This window comes from Pipistrellus hanaki (genome assembly GCF_964339955.1).
Source record: "Pipistrellus hanaki genome assembly, chromosome: 15".
NCBI classification, from domain to species: Eukaryota; Metazoa; Chordata; class Mammalia; order Chiroptera; family Vespertilionidae; genus Pipistrellus; species Pipistrellus hanaki.
Window position 1 is genome coordinate 36,973,179 of NC_140517.1, and position 16,925 is coordinate 36,990,103.

The 16,925-nt window shown below is 49.5% G+C and overlaps 1 protein-coding gene and 1 pseudogene across 2 annotated transcripts; one reads left to right on the forward strand and one right to left on the reverse strand.

Annotated features, from left to right (window-relative positions):
- The first annotated feature begins 4,075 nt into the window (after positions 1-4,075).
- Positions 4,076-6,389, forward strand: LOC311633860 (protein MEMO1-like; annotated as a pseudogene). Its single transcript has 2 exons — positions 4,076-4,203; positions 5,725-6,389. The product of its transcript is annotated as a protein MEMO1-like (transcript).
- Positions 6,390-12,939: 6,550 nt separating this feature from the next.
- On the reverse strand, positions 12,940-15,826 carry LGALS7 (galectin 7). The gene is made up of 5 exons (XM_084905111.1): positions 15,497-15,826; positions 14,691-14,756; positions 14,245-14,333; positions 13,366-13,567; positions 12,940-13,103 (listed from the first exon to the last, which is right to left on the reverse strand). The coding sequence occupies exons 1-5, from the start codon at positions 15,509-15,511 to the stop codon at positions 12,990-12,992; spliced, it is 486 nt and encodes a 161-aa protein (XP_084761237.1). The 5' UTR covers positions 15,512-15,826; the 3' UTR covers positions 12,940-12,989.
- Positions 15,827-16,925: the final 1,099 nt, after the last annotated feature.

Consider the following 16,925-nt stretch of genomic DNA (forward strand, 5'->3'; position numbering starts at 1 on the left):
CCTGCCCATGCTGGCTGGCCCTGTCCTCCACTCTCGGTTACAAAGTTTCAATTATAGAAGATAATTAAATCCCAGATACCTGCTTCCAGCCTGCCCTAGCCTCTGTTCAAGGAGGTGCTGAAAGAAAAAGAAAAAGGGGGTGGGGCTGGGAGCCTGGATCACCAGGGGGTGTGGTTAGCCTGCAAACATCCATTATCCCTCACCCAGGCTGGCCCAGCACCCCAGTGAGAACCCCCACCCTGAAGGGGGTGTAGCCAGCTTGAAAACAGCCCTCAGCCCCTCACCCAGGCTGGTCAGGCTCCCCAGCAGGTTTCCCTCACCTTTAAGGGGGTGTGGCCAGCTTGAAAACAGCCCTTATTCTTTTACCCAGCCTGGCCATGCCCCCCAGTGGGGACCCTCACCCCATGGAGGTGTGGCCAGCCTGCAAATGACCACAGGCTCCTCGCCCAGGCTACCCCACACCCCAAGGGAACCCCTGCCCTGATCTGGAGAAATCAGCTAGCCCCCCATGCTTCTATCTATGCTTAAAAAAAGGTAATATGCGAACTAGACTGCAAGACCTTCTAGATGTTCTTCTGGACAAAGCCATGGTGGCGGGGCCAACAATTAGGTAGTTAGAGGCCAAGACGGGAGGGCAGTCGTGGGTGATCAGTCTGGTGGGGGGCGGGGCTGATGGGGGTAAGCAGACCAACAGGGAAGCCAGCTGGGGGCAAGCAGGCCATCATTGGGGGTCAGTTGGAGGGCAGTTTGGTGTGAACAGGCCAGCAGGAGGTCATTTGGGGGTGAGCATGCCAATAGGGAGGGAAAATGGGGGCAAGCACACTGGCACAGAGGGCAGCTGAGGGTTATGAGACTGGCAGGTAGAGTGGTTAGAGGCAATCTGGCAGGCAGGCAGGCAGGTGAGCTGTCAGGAGCCAGCAATCCAGGATTGTGAGAAGGATGTCCGACTGCCAGTTTAGACCAGATCCTTGTAAATCAGCAGTAGGACATCCTTTCAGGGGGGTACCAGATTGGAGAGGGTGCAGGCCAGGCTGAGGGAAACCCGCCCCCCCATGCACAAATTTTGTGCACCAGGCCTCCAGTTTTTCTATAAAGAAGTCTGAGTCCTTCAGCCATGTCCTTCAAGATTTTCTCTATTCAGTTTTCCTTTCAAATCCATATGAACTTTAAGATAGGTTTTTTGAGGAAACCAAGATGGCGGGCATAGGTAAACACCTAACTGCAGCCTCACACAACAATTTCAAAAAATACAACTAAACTATAAAGTGGACATCGTCGAGAACTACAGGAAAGTTGACTGACTGGAAATTCTACAACTAGAAGGAAAGAGAAAACCAGAAGGAAAAATCAGAGGAGCTGTAAAAGCCCAAGGTACAGAGACACAGTGCACAGGTGGGGAAAGGACGGAGTCAGAGAGGAGGGGTGGCTGAGTGCCTGGCTGGTGTTCCCTAGAGGGAAGGAGATAAAAGCTCCAGACTGTGCTGAACCCAGGTTCTGGGCGAGACCCTGGGGACCCAGGCTCATACAGAGGGATTCTAGGCTATAAGGCGGAAACTCAGGAGAGCTGCGAAAGGCAGTCCTGGAATCCCGCACATTGCGTGCAGAGGCTGACTGTTGACTGTGCCACTTGATTGCCCTAGCGAGAAGGAGACAAAAGCTCCAGACTGCACTCAACCCCACTTCCAACTGCACTTGAACCCCAGCTGATCCTCACAGCCAATTGGCCTGGAGGTCAGATACCAACAACAATTAAGACTTAACTACAAAAGATTGTACACACAGACCACAAAGGGGTGCACCAAGAGTGTCCACCTCAGGTAACTGGGAGGCTGACCCACTGAACCATATAGGACACCTTAACACACAAAGCCATCCTACCAACTCAGGGAAGCAGCAAAAATGCCGAGACAAGGAAACAGATCACAAACGAAAGAAATGGAGGACAACAAGCGACTGGATATAGAGTTCAAAACCACGGTTATAAGGTTTTTTAAGAATTTCTTAGAAAAGGCTGATAAAATAAACGAGACTTATGAGGATATGAAAAGGGATCAACTAGTAATAAAGACTACATTGCCTGAAATAAAAAAAAAATATACAGATCACAAAATCACAAGAATGGAAAGATCACAAGAATCACAAGAATGGAAGATCACAAGAATCAAGTAAAAAATTTGGAACACAAAGACCCAGAGGATACTCCTCCGCAGAAGCAAGAAGACAAGAGAATCCAGAAAGTTGAAGATAGTGTAAGAAACCTCTGGGACAACTTTAAGCGAATCAACATCAGAATTATGGGGGTTCCAGAAGATGAGAGAGAGCAAGATACCGAAAACATATTGAAAGAAATAGTGACAGAAAACTTCCGCCACCTGGTGACAGAATTAGACTTACAAGTCCAGGAAGCACACAGAACCCCAAACAAAAGGAACCCAAAGAGGACCACACCAAGACACATCATAATTAAAATTCCAAGAGCAAAAGACAAAGAGAGATTCTCACAAGCAGCAAGAGCAAAGCAGGTAGTTACATATAAAGGAGCACCCATACGACTGTCAGCTGACTTCTCAACAGAAACCATGTAGGCCAGATGGGAATGGCAAGAAATAGTCAAGGTGATGAATAACAAGAACCTACAGCCAAAAATACTCTATCCAGCAAAGCTGTCACTCAGAATCGAAGGCCAGATAAAGAGCTTCACAAATTAAAAAAAGCTAAAGGAGTTCTTCACCTCCAAACCAGAATTATATGAATTGCTGAAGAGGGTTCTTTAGGAAGAGGAAGAAAATAAAGATAAAAATTATGAACAACAAATACGTAACTATCAACAAGTAAATCTAAAAACCAAGGGAGCCAAAACTGGTTTGGCTCAGTGGATAGAGCGTCAGCCTGCAGACTGAAAGGTCCCAGGTTTGATTCCGGTCAAGGGCATGTACATTGGTTGCGGGCACATCCCTGGTGGGGGTGTGTAGGAGGCAGCTGGTCGATATTTCCCTCTCATCAATGTTTCTGGCTCTCTCTCCCTCTCCTTTCATCTCTGTAGAAAACCAATAAAATAATATATATAAAAAATAAAAATAAATAAAAACCAAGGGAATTAAAAAATCTGATGAACAATATTAACTGTTGAATTTAATACAATAGAATCAGAGGTATGGAAGGGGAGTGGACTGACGATTCTCAGGGAAAAGAGGAGTGGGGGGTGTGGGAAGAGATTGAACATAAACTGTGCACCTATGGATGAGGACAATGTGGGGTGGGGAAAGGGCAGAGGGTGGGGTGGGAATCTGGTGGAGAGGGGAAAAATGAGGAATTTTGTAACAATATGAACAATAAAGATTTATTTAAAAAAATAAGATAGGTTTTTCTATTTTGGCAAAAAGTCATTCTTAAAATTTAAGAATAGTGTCTCCCAACCCATTAAAATGGAATGTCTTTCATTTATTTATGTCTTTAATGCCTTTCAGCAATGTCTTATAATTTTCAGTGTGTCTTTCTCCTTGATTAATTCCTAAGTAGTTTATTCTTTTTTTTTTTTTTTGCAGCTTTCCTGACACTTTTTTCATTTCATTTTTTATTTCTTTCATTTTTTAATTAAGTTATTATATATGTATATAGCCGAGACCGGTTTGGCTCAATGAATAGAGCGTCGGCTTGGGGACTGAAGGGTCCCGGGTTCGATTCCGGTCAAGGGCATGTACATTGGTTGCAGGCATATCCCCAGTAGGGGGTGTGCAAGAGGCAGCTGATCGATGACTCTCTCTCATCGATGTTTCTAACTCTCTATCTCTATCCCTTCCTCTCTGTACAAAATCAATAAAATATATTTAATATATATATATATATGTATATATCTTACCAATCCCCCCCCACTCCCATATATGCCCTCCCTCTCCAGAGTTTTGTGTCCATTGTTTATGCTTATATGCAAGTTTATTCTTTTTGATGCTATTATATATGGACATTGTTTTCTTAATCTCATTTTCAAGTTATTCATTATAAATATAGGAAAATGCAATTGATTATTGCATGTTGACTACATATCCTAGACTTTGCAAAATTTGTTTGACATGCTTATAAACAAGTGGATCCATCTATTACTCAGAGAATTTGCATCCTCAGTCCTTCTCGTCTTGTGATCCTCTCTCCATATGTACTTTCCAATATAGAGCACCTCTATATGACCTTCATATCGACAAAAAGATTTACAGAGACCTGGCCAGAAAGCTCAGTTAGTTAGAGCATCCACTAGATAAAACAAGATTATAGGCTCGATTCTGGTCAAGAATCAACCAATGAATGCATAAATAAGTGGAACAAAATTTATGTCTCTCTTTCTCTCCCTCCCCCTCTTCCTCTCTCTCTCTCTAAAAAATCCTATATAATAAAGAGGTAATATGCAAATTGACTGTCACTCCAACAAGAGGGCCGCCCCCATGTGGACACAAGATGGCCGAGACAAGATGGCCAGCAGGGGAGGGCAGTTGCGGGGGACCAGACCTGCAGGGGTGGGCAGTTGGGAGGGACCAGGCCTACAGGGGAGGGCAGTTAGGGGTGACCAGGCCAGCAAGGGAGAGCAGTTAGGGTTGACCAGGCTTGCAGGGGAGGGCAGTTGGGGGACCAGGCCTGCAGGGGAGGGCAATTTGGGGTAACCAGGCCTGCAGGGAGGGAAGTTAGGGGCAATCAGGCTGGCAAGGGAGGGAAGTTAGGGGTGACCAGGCCAGCAAGGGAGAGCAGTTAGGGGCAATCAGGCTGGCAGGGGAATGGTTAGGGGGTGATCAAGCTGGCAGGCAGAAGCAGTTAGGGGCATTCAGGCAGGCAGGCAGGCGAGTGGTTGGAAATCACAGTCCTGTATTGTGAGAGGGATGTCTGACTGCCCATTTAGCCCAATCCCATCACACATCGGGATCGAGCCTAAACGGGCAGTCAGACATCCCTTGAGGGGTCCCAGATTGGAGAGGGTGCAGGTTAGGCTGAGGGACACACACCCCTCCCACCCCATGCATGAATTTTGGACTCTAGTAATAAAATATAAAATAAATCAATAAATAAAGATCTAGCCTTGGCCAGTGTGCCTCAGTTGGTTGAACTTCCTCCAGTACACCAAAAGGTTGCTGATTTGATTCCAGGTTGCGGGTTTGGTTCCTGGTCAGGTTCCATACAGGAGGTCACTGGTTGATGTTTCCCTCCTTTTTTCTCTCTCTCTCCAAAAAAATCAATAAAAAAAATGAAGTTTGTCTTCCATTAAAATCTATATCTATAAAAGCCTAAGGGACCATTGCAACTGAACGAACAACTGAACAGGCTGCGTGGGGCAATCAGGCCTGCAGGGGGGCAGTTGAGACAACCAGGGTGGTGATGGGGGCAGTGAGGGGCAACCAGGCTGGCAGAGGGGGGCAGTGAGAGGTGACCAGATCAACGGGGGGGCAGTAAGCGGCAACCAGGCCGATTGGGGGAGGGGATGCAGTTGGTGGCAACCAGGTCAGCAGGGGGCGCAGTTAGGGGTGATCAGGCAGGTAGGCAGGTGAGTGGTTAGGAGCCAGTGGTACCGATAGTGAGAGAGATGTCCGACTGCCAGTTTGGGCCCAATTTCTAACCAGCAGTTGGAAACCCCCCGAGGGGTCCCAGATTTGAGAGGATACAGGCTGGGCTGAGGGGACCGACCCCCCCACCCCCACCCCCCGTGCACAAATTTTGTGCACCAAGCCTCTAATATATATATTTTTTTATGGGGAACTATGGAAGACAGGAATATTTGAACACATGTCTCTGCAGATAGATGAAGGAAAAAATGTGTTGAAATGCATTTGCCTTACATAGCTAAAGCCATGAAAAGCTATAAGGATGAGTTTACCATTATTTATATCCTGGTTGGAGCTCTGAGTGAGTCAAAAGGATGGAACTTGGAAACTCTTCAGTAAATACCTAGTGGATCCTGGTAATCTCTTTGTGGTTTCTTCTGATTTCTACCATTTGAGTCAGAGTTTCCATTACAGTTATTATGATGAATCCCAGAAGGAGACTTATAGAGTCATTGAACATCTACATACAATGGATATGAATACAATAAACAATTAGACCCTGTATCTTTTAGCAATTACTTGAAGAAATACCGTAAAACTATATGAAGACATCCCATTGGGTGCTGTTGAAGGTTCTCACAGAGCTCCAAAAGAATGGAATGAAGATGAGCTTTTTCTTCTGAATTGTGCCCGGCCAGTCAGTGTGGAAACTGGCAAGATGGTTTGGTGAGCTATGCTGCTGGAGCACTCACATTCCCTGAAGCAGATTCCTCAGGGATGCCACCTGCACATACTTGTAGGGTTCCAGGTCTCAGCCTAACCCTTACCAAGATTCTGGTCCTGGTCTGGAGGATTCTGAAACCTTAAACCAATAGAACTTTCTTCTTTTCTAATAGTCCTTCCTTTACTTCAAACCAATAAAAAAAATACTTTATAGTTTAGGGCAAGGAAAGGAAGGCTGGCATGGAATATTTTTACTTTTTTAAAATGGCAATGTGCCCAGCTGGCTCAGCAATTGAGTGTTGACCCAGAAACCAAAAGTTAGTCAGTTTGATTCCAAGTCAGGGTACATTCCCAGCTTGTGGGCTCCATTCCCAGTAGGGATGCATGTAGCAGACAGCCAATTGATGATGTTCCTCTGTCATCGGTGTTTCTATCTCTCTATCCTTCTCCCTCTAAAAATCAATAAAAAATGTATTTTTAAAATAGTGTTGAACCCAGACCCGGAGTGGCCGGGCCCGGAGAAGCCGGGCCCAGAGCAGCTGGTCGGGAGCAGCCAGGCCCAGAACAGCAGTAGCCAAGCCCAGAACATCCAGGCAGAGAGCGGCCAGGCTCAGAGCGGCCGGGCCCGGGGCAGCCGGGCCCAGAGCAGCCGGGTCAGGTGTGGCCAGGCCCGAAGCAGCAGCTGCCGGGCCCAGAGCAGGCGGGTTGGGTGTGGCCAGGCCTGGAGCAGCAGCAGCCAAGCCCGGAGCAACCAGGTCGGGACCGGCAGTGGCCAGACCCGGAGCAGCTGGTTGTGGAGCGGACCAGAGCAACAGAGGCCAGGCCCGGAGCAGCCAGGCCCGGAACAGCTCGCTCCTTGCCTGCCCCCGCCCCAAGGCTGCCCTCAGACATGGCTGGAAACTTTTGCGGGAACTTGAGGGTCTGCTGAATCAAGTGATGAAGGCTTAGATCTGGATATGTTGAGTTATTATAGCGCTTGGGTGTTGATCTGTGAGTGCCTGTGCAGGGCCTGGATGAGGTTGGTTGACCTATTTGGAAATGTCTTTTGTGTGAAGTGTATCTTTGGGCATGTGGAGGTATTATTGATATGAGAAAATGCTAAGTAACTGATTTACTATCTGAAAAGGGATTTACTATTGGGAAAAGGGAGGGAGGAAGAGACTGAACTGTGCACCTATGAATGAGGACAATGGGGGAAGTGAAGGAGGCGGAGGGTGGGGTGGGAACCTGGTGGAGGGGGGAAGAAATGAGGAACCTTTGTAATAATATGAACAATAAAGATTGATTTTAAAAAAATAATAAAATAAATAAATAAATAAATAAAATGGCTATGTGGCACACAGTAAAAAAAATAATAAAAATAAAATAGTGTTGAATGCAAAGTATAATAGAAAATAAAGTAATTTTTTTATTGATTATGGTATCACATAATTGTCCTCATCCCCCCATTCCCATCCCAAACCCCTCCTCACATATGCCCTCACCCCCAATAAAGTAATTTTAAAAAAACAATTAAAAACATATTTTTTAAATGGCAATGGCCCAGTTGTGGCAGTTTTAAAAAAAATAACCTGTATTTACTATACCCTGAATTTTCATTCTGCGACTTACTCTGCTTTCAAAATAGTTTTACAAATTATACAAAAACTCAAAAGGTGGGAGCTTTTTAATAATGAAATTGAATCTATAACTCATTTGTATTTTTTGTTTTTTAAAATAAATATTTATTGTTCATATTATTACAAATGTTCCTCTTTTTCCCCCCACCATTGCTCCCCTCCACCAGGTTCCCACCCCACCTTCTGCCCTTTCCCCAACCCCATTGTCCTCATCCATAGGTGCACAGTTTATGTTCAGTCTCTTCCCACATCCCCCTCTCCCCTTTTCCCCAAGAATCGTCAGTTCACTCCCCTTCCATACCTCTGATTCTATTAAATTCAACAGTTAATATTGTTCATCAGATTTTTAAATTCCCTTGGTTTTTAGATTCACTTGTTGATAGTTACATATTTGTTGTTCATAATTTTTATCTTTATTTTCTTTCCCTTCAGCAATTCATATAATTCTGGTTTGGTGGTGATGAACTCCTTTAGCTTTTTTTTAATTTGTGAAGCTTTTTATCTGGCCTTCGATTCTGAGTGATAGCTTTGCTGAATAGATTATCTTTGGCTGTAGGTTCTTGTTATTCATCATCTTGACTATTTCTTGCCATTCCCGTCTGGCCTACCTGGTTTCTGTAGAGAAATCAGCTGACAGTCATATGGGTGCTCATTTATAGATAACTACCTGCTTTGCTCTTGCTGCTTTTAATATTCTCTTTGTCTTTTGCTCTTGGAATTTTATTTTTATTTTTAAAATATATTTTATTGATTTTTAACAGAGATAAAGGGAGAGAGATAGAGAGCTAGAAATGTTGATGAGAGAGAAACATCGACCAGCTGCCTCTTGCACAACCCCTACCGGGGATGTGCCCACAACCAAGGTACATGCCCTTGACCGGAATCGAACCTGGGACCTTTCAGTCCGCAGACTGACGCTCTATCCACTGAGCCAAACCGGCTTCGGCTGCTCTTGGAATTTTAATTATGATGTGTCTTGGTGTGGTCCTCTTTGTTTGGAGTTCTGTGCACTTCCTGGACTTGTAAGTCTAATTCTTTCACCAGGTGGGGGAAGTTTTCTGTCACTATTTCTTTCAGTATGTTTTCGGTATCTTGCTCTCTCTCATCTTCTGGGACTCCCATAATTCTGATCTTGGTTCGCTTAAAGTTGTCCCAGAGGTTTCTTACATTATCTTCAACTTTCTGGATTCTCTTGTCTTCTTGCTTCTGCGGAGGAGTGTCTTCTGGCTCTTTATGTTCCAAATCTTTGACTTGATTATTGCGATCTTCCATTCTGTTTTTAGGACTCTGTATAATTTTTTTTTTATTTCAGACCATGTATTCTTTATTTCTAGTTGATCCCTTTTATTTCTAGTTGATCCCTTATCATATCCTCATAGTCTCATTTATCTTATCGGCCTTTTCTAGGAAATACTTGAAAAACATTATAACCGTGGTTTTGAACTCTATATCCAGTTGCTTGTTGTCCTCCATTTCTTTCGTTTGTGATCTGTTTCCTTGTCTCAGCATTTTCACAGCTTCCCTGAATTGGCTGTGAGGACCAGCTGTGTCTATGACAGAGGCAGCCTTATCTGACTAGACTTGGAAAATTGCAAAAGCCTCTGTGCTCTGCTTGGATGGGGTGGAGTTTCAGGGTGGAGCCTACAGCCTTGGCTTTCTGACAGGCCCCGCCCTATGAGGTTCCTAAGTCTCAGTGTTACTCAGTGTCCTTCAGTACTCGCTGCAAGCACCTCTGAGAGAAAGGTGCCCTCGAGTTTCGCCCACTACCAGACAGTCTAATTTCTCCCCCAATGAGCCAGAACTGGGGTTCAGTGCAGTTGGAAGTAGGGTTCAGTGCAGTCTGGAGCTTTTGTCTCCTTCCTGCTAGGGCAAACCAGTGGCACAGTCAACAGTCCATCCTCTGCACGCAACATGCGCACCTCAGGACTCTGCCTTTTCCCCACTCCCCTTTCAGCCCAGATTCCCTCCATATGAGCCTGGGTCCCCAGGGTCTGGTCTAGAACTGGGGTTCAGTGCAGTCGGAACTGGAGCTCAGCACTGTCCGGAGCCTTTAACTCCTTCCCACTAGGGAACGCCAGGCAGGCACTTAGCCACCCCCTCCTCTCCGGCTCAGTACTCTCCCCATGCACACACCGTGTCTCTGTACCTTGGGCTTTTATAGCTCCTCTGATTTTCCTTCTGGTTTTCTTTTTCCTTCTAGTTGTAGAAAGTCAGTCAACTTTCCTGTAGTTCTGGATAATGTCCATTTTGTGTTTTAGATGTATTTTTTTGAAATTGTTGTGCGAGGCTGCAGCTAGGCATTTACCCAAGCCGCCATCTTGGTTTCTCCACCCTTCTGACTCTAGTGTTGATTTTTAAAATTGGATTAAGCATGCTGATACTTGACAGTTAAATCGTCCTTGAGATGTGAAGATGGAACAATAATATCTAATTGGTAAATAAAATTCCTCTAGTTTTTCAAGATTCTATGCAGAGGCATGAGGGGCCAAAGATGTTAAATGCAGTTTTATTCCCAAATCGCATCCTCTTTAAAAACGATTCCCTGAAGATCTCTGTTTAGCATCACGGAGCCCCGTCACATTCTAGTCAAAGGGCCGAACCTCTAGAGCTTGCCCTATAAGTCATTTATTATATTATTAAAATATAATAAATCTCCAGTTATAGTCAACTAGAGGCCCAGTGCATGAAATTTGTGCATGGAGGAGAGGTGTCCCTCAGCCTAACCTGCACCCTCTTCAATGTGGGACCCCTCGAGGGATGTCCGATCGGGTCTAAACAGGCAGTTGGACATCTCTCTCACAATCAAGGACTGCTGGCTCCCAACTGCTCGCCTGCCTGCCTTCCTGATTGCCCCTAACTGTTTCTGCCTGCCAGCCTGGTCACCCCTAATTGCTCTCCCTTGCAGGGTTGATCGCCTCCAACTGCCCTCCCCTGCTTGCCTGGTCCCTCTCAACTGCCCTCCCTTGCAGGCCTGGTGCCTCCCAACTGCCCTCCCCTGCTGGCCATCTTGTGTCCACATAGGGGCAGGATCTTTGACCATAGGGGGGCAGCCATCTTGTGTGTTGGAGTGATGGTCAATCTGCATATTACCCTTTTATTAGATAGGATAGAGGCCTGGTGCATGGGTGGGGGCCAGCTGGTTTGCACTGAAGGGTGTCCTGAATCAGGGTGGGGGTTCCCTTGGGGCGTGGGACAGCCTGAGTGAGGGACCTATGGTGGTTTGCAGGCCAGCCACGCCCCTTGGTGACCCAAGCAGAGGCCCTGGTATCTGGAATTTATTTACCTTCTACAATTGAAACTTTGTAGCCTGCAGCGGAGCCAAGCCTTCTGCTTGCTTCATGGTTGCTGCCATTTCTGTTTGGATTTGTTTACCTTCTATAATTGAAAAATAGCCTTGAGTGGAGGCTTAGGCCTGCTAGGGCAGGCGGAAAGTTTGGCTTCTTCCATTGCCTGGGAAACCTAAACCTCCCTCCTGCTCTCTGTGGCTGCAGCCATCTTAGATAGGTTTATTTACATACTCGCTCTGATTGGCTGGTGGGCGTGGCTTGTGAGTGTAGCAGAGTGATGGTTAATTTGCATATTTCATTAGGTAGGTTACTACCTTGTTGTGCACTGGATACCTTCTATTTTAATTGCTAATAAAGGGCTAACAACTCAAAAGAAAAATAATAATATTCTGCACTATATATACACAGTAAAACAGCGGTGAAAAATGGGAAATTAACACATAGGTCACTACCTAATCACTATCTGAAATTTGTACCATATGGATGTTACTTTTACAAATTTATTTCAATGTTCAAAAATTACATGACACAAACTAAAAATTAATCCATGTAACTATGATTCCTGAGTACCAGTGAATGCCAGACTTTCCAGGTTTCCTACTGAACTAGGGGACCCTCAATCCAACGGCCCGCCCACAAACATACTCAGAAGGGAGGCGATGCAGGTGGAGGCTCGCAAAGTGCATAAAAAGCTCCGGTCCTAGCAGGACTCCAGCCGCTGGCTTGGGGTCGCACAGGATTTGCCCTCCTCCGCAGGGAAACCCAGGTAAAACAGGCTCCTGAAGACAGCTAAGATGGCCCTGGCCGGTTTGCTCAGTGGATAGAGCCTCAGCCTGCGGAATGAAGGGTTCCGGTTCCATTCTGGTCAGGGCTCGTGCCCGGGGTTAGGGACTCTATTCCCAGTAGGGGACCAGGCAGCCAATCAATGATTCTGTTATCATTGATGTCTCTCTCTCTCTCTCTCTCTCTCTCTCTCTCTCTCTCTCTCTCTCTCTCTCTCTCTTTCCTTTCCTCTCTGAAATCAATAAAAATACAAATAAACAAAAAGATTCTAATGTCCATGGGGATGACAAGTCGCCAGCTTCCCAAGGCTCCCAGATTCCCCACCCTCGCACCCCGTCACCGGCCGGTTCCATCCACAGCCCATCGGACAGCCTCTGGGAGGTCCGGGGGCCCCAGGACGCTGAGTGGTGCCGGCTACCCCCATGCTAAAGGCCATTTGGTGGTTACCCAACGACCCTCCCCTTACTTAGCCTCCTCCCCCCGCCACCCCCACCCCCGCCCCAGATAATCTCCCCCTCGGTGGTCTGGGGTGGGCGGAGCAAACGCTTCCCTTCCCCTGCAGAGCCGCGTGCGGGAACCGAGGAAGAAATGTGGTCTGAGCCGCCGCCCCCTCAGCCCCGGGACCAGGAACTCCGCCCATTGCGTCCCCGCCCCTCCCGGGGCACCGCCGCTCAGGACGCGTCTTCCCCGCGGCGCTCGCGGGAGGGGATCCTCCAGATCGGGGGCGGCGACGCCCCTGCCTCCCGCCCGCCCCGCCCGGTGCCTCCAGCGCCGAGAGGCCGGGAAGCACCCAGAGGCGGGGCCGGAGGGTGGAGCGGGGCTGATAGTTTCACGTACCGTCTCCCCGTCCGGTATTCAGGGACCCAGCGTGTGGTTTTACTAAGTCCGGGCAGCCCCGCGAGCCCGCCCCGCAGCCCGGACCCGCCCCGGCGACCAGAGGCACCGCCTCCCGGAGCCGCCCCGCCCCCCCCGCCCGCCCGGAAGGAAGGAGACGCGGACACGCGGTGCGGGCGCCCAGCGGGCTCAGACTTTATTGCCTCCGGGCCGGGCCCGGCTCAGAAGACCCTCGCCGACTGCAGCTCCAGGTCGCCGCCCACCTCCAGCAGCCGCACGCGCGCCGGCGGGATGCGGTAGCGGAAGAGGTGGAACTCCTCGTCGCCCGCCACGGCCTGCGGGGCGGAGGCGCGGGCTCAGGGCCGGGCCGCGGGCTCCCCCGCCCCCTCCCGCGCCGGCCACCCCCTTCTGGCTCGCTTTGCCCGGCCCCGCACACCCTGTCCCGCTGGCGCCCGGAGCTGGCACCGCGGAGGGGCGGGGACGGGGGCGGCTGCCAGCTCTGCCCAGCCTTTGCTGCCCCCTCCGCCACGCCTTGCGGGCCTCCCCCACCCGCAGGAGGGATGTGGGTCCCGGCGCCACCCCGCGGCAGGGACACACCTTGAACCCCTCCTCCGTGGCGATGAGGAGCACCTCGAAGGGCTGCCCACGCTGGAAGGGAAGGCCGCGGCCGCGCTCCTCCTGGCCCCAGCCCCCGCGCTCCTTGGTGTTGAAGACCACCGTGGACTCGTCCATCCGGGGGTTGAAGTGCAGCGCAGCCTCGGCGCCCTCCTCCTCCCCGCACAGCAGGTTCACGTGAAACCTGGGGAGGGGGTGCGGGTGGGGGGTAGATGTCACCAGCCATGAAGCACCCAGACCAAGGCCAAGGCCAATGAGTTAAGACTCACCATAGAACAAACCCAGGTTTGCAGGGACCTGAGTCTGTCACACCCAAGAGAGACCGCTGTGGACTGGAGCAGGGAACCCCGAGGCAGGCAGGCCAGACCCTTACTGCACACACATCACCAGCAGGCTGTGCCTGCGCTGCCCTCCTTCCCGCAGAGTCTGGGAGGTTGTTGGCAAGGAGTCGTGATGCTGATGGCCAGGTGCTCAGACTCCCAGCATGCCCCCTGTTGCCATGGGTCCCAGAAAGACAGGCGTTCCCACACCCAGGAAGACATACATTGATCTCTCAGGCTCTCACATGCCCAGGACGCGTCAAATCACAGGACATACTTCCACAGTTCCTAGTGGAAATCCTAGAACTGTAGGCAAGAAGCCTGAAATGGTCTTGGAACCCACAGATTCTTAGGGACCCAGCTCCCAAATCAGCGGACACATTTGTGGGAACACCAGATTTCAAAAGGTTGGCAATGGCCTGGATTCCAAACCCTGGTGGGCAAAGGTGGCTCTGGGGCCCTCACAGTCAGTCAGCTGGGCTGAGACCTCCACGCACCCCCACCCCTTACCTCTGGAAACTGGGTCACTCTGGAGTCTCACCTGCGAGCCTTGTCGGGCACAACACCACGGATTCTAATCACGTTGCCCACTCTGACACCCTCGGGCAGCGAGGTCTTGTGTGGCACGTTCTGCAAGAGTCCAAATGGGAGGGGATGAGGGAACCAAGGGACCAAGGGGTGAGACAGGCGGGTCAGCCCAGGGAGAAAACCACCAGGACCCAGACCAGCACCATCAGAGGAGAAAGGCACAGAGAAGCAGAGGCAGACACAGGCAGGAGTTGTGAAGGGAAGCACTGAGGATGAACAGAAAAGCGTTCAGGCAGACAAGCCAAGGGGACATGGAGCATCGGGATGGGGGCGGGGGGGGTGGGGTTTCACGCAAAAGGCAGCCCGGGCAGGAGACTTCAGCCAGGCCCCAGCCCCTCCCCTAGGCTGGGGCAACCTTGGGTCCAAGGCCCCCCAACCCTCAGACGCTAGGACACTCACGGAGCTCCCTGCCATGGCTGGGTCGGTGGGACAGGCAATGGTGGTGTCAGGTATGGCTGCTGGGACCTTAAGTTGAAAGCGGGTGTGGCTGGGCCTGGTGACTCACCCGTCTTTCCAAATCCACCACCCACACCTGGCACAGACCCTGGCCCTGGGGCCAGGGTGGCCCAGCTCCCTCCTCCGGGAGCCTCTCCCCCTTCCCTCCATCCAGGCCCATTTCCAGCCTCCATAGCCCAACACTAGAGAGAGCCAGGCTAGGACGGGAGGGGGGGGGGGGGGAGTGCGGAAAGGTGGCTCTGAAGTCCAGGCATGGGAAGGGGGGAAGGGGGGACTAGGCAGAAACCCCTCCTACAGCCTAGCAGCCCTCCTCTGCGCCTTCACCCCTCGCAGGGAAGAGGCTGCTCCAGAACGGAGAATGGAAACTGGGTGGAAACCAGACTCAGCACCTGCCCACACCTGCCCCCACTCTGCCCAGGCCTCCCCGCCCCTCACCACAGCCACACAGGAGTCACCCAGGTGCTGGTGGAGCACGTGCCTTGGGGACAGAGGATGGGCAACTGCTCTTAGGTGGAGGCGCCAAGCTCCCCGTTCGGTGGTGGAGAAAGCGCAGGCTTGGGGATGGGGGGGGGCAGCCTCTCGGCCAAGGCCTCCCAGGCGGGAAGGGCCCTCCCTGCCTGAGCTGGAGTCCAGGCTGTGTGCCACGGGCAGGTCATCAGACTGTAAACATCGAGGACAGTGGGGTTGAGGCTAGAGTACCAACTGCTGGGGGTGGAGAGAGCCCCAGTGATGGACTCCATGGCTCTTACCAACGAGGTGGCCATGTCTGTCCCAGTCTGTGCTACTGTATCCCAATGACACCCCCTCTCCCAGGTGCCTCACGTGGGTGCCCACTCCTCCACAGGCTGCCGACCTGCAGGTCCCAGCTTGACCCTGGCGTTGGGCCAGATGAGTTCAGTCTGCTATCAGCTTGCTTTCTGCTTTATTTCTGATGGCTCAGATGTGCGTGCCCTGGATGATCCTTATTCATTGGTGGAGGCTATCTTCACATCAGGGCTGGGGACACATTTTCCAGAGCACGGTTTTTCATCTCAGGGTGTTTAGTGCACAGGAAGACCACCAGGGCTGCTTCGGTTCGTAAATGAACTTCAAAATTAAAAACACACCAATATTCTAAAATCTGATGTTTGGTGTTTTTTTTTTAATGAGGAACCCTTAAGTTCTATTTATAAATATAGGAAGTTGTACCAATGCCAAGTAACCGTTTTCTGTTGTGTGTTTTTTTGTTTGATAGACTTATTTTTAAAAAAATATATTTTATTGATTTTTTACAGAGAGGAAGGGAGAGAGATAGAGTTAGAAACATCAATGACAGAGAAACATCAATCAGCCGCTTCCTGCACATCCCCTACTGGGGATGTGCCCTTGAGCAGAATCAAACCTGGGAACCTTTTTTTTTTCTTTTCTTTTCATCCACTTAAGCTGTAATTTAATGTTGATCTTTCTTCTAACAGATTATTTTCTAAATCAGCGACTGACAATTTTTTTTCCTGTACAACAAATCAGATCATGAATATTTTAGGCTTTAAGAGCCAAACAGTCCCTCTCATAGCTATTCAACTGTACTTTGGTGTAAGAGCAGTCGTAGACAATATAAGTGAATGAGTATGGCTGAGTTCTAAAAAAAACTTTATGACAAAGAAGTGGTGGGCCATAGTCTGCCAGTTCCTGTAAATAATTGTTCCTTGAGCTCAGTAGGCAGTATGGCTTATGTGTACGACCAAAGAGATTCAGCCCATTAACATTGACAACCTATTCGGGGGCTACATTTTTCTCCCTTTTCTTCTGGGCTCTTAGCTCCACCCCAGAATGGCTGGGCTGCCCTACATACATGTGACCTTTGAATGATAAAAGTGTTGGAATTCAAGGTAATGTGTAAGCCCAGTGTGATAACATTACAAAGTGTTGTCCACAGGTGCCATGGGGTCAGCACATGGTCAGAGGGGGTGAAGTTTGTTAGGAAAGATGCCTTGTCAGGCATTAAATGTTAGACTGCTCTGGAAAAGCAAAGGTAGATGTGGTCTTGGGAAAAAGAACTTGGGGAAGGAACAGAGGACAATGAGATGAGCCAGGGCGGGGGGTGGGGGTGGGGGGATGATGAGAATGAACCAACTCTGTGAAGGAACAGGGGAGAACGATAAGAATTGTCCCGAGTGGAGAGCAGTGAAGAGTCCCGGC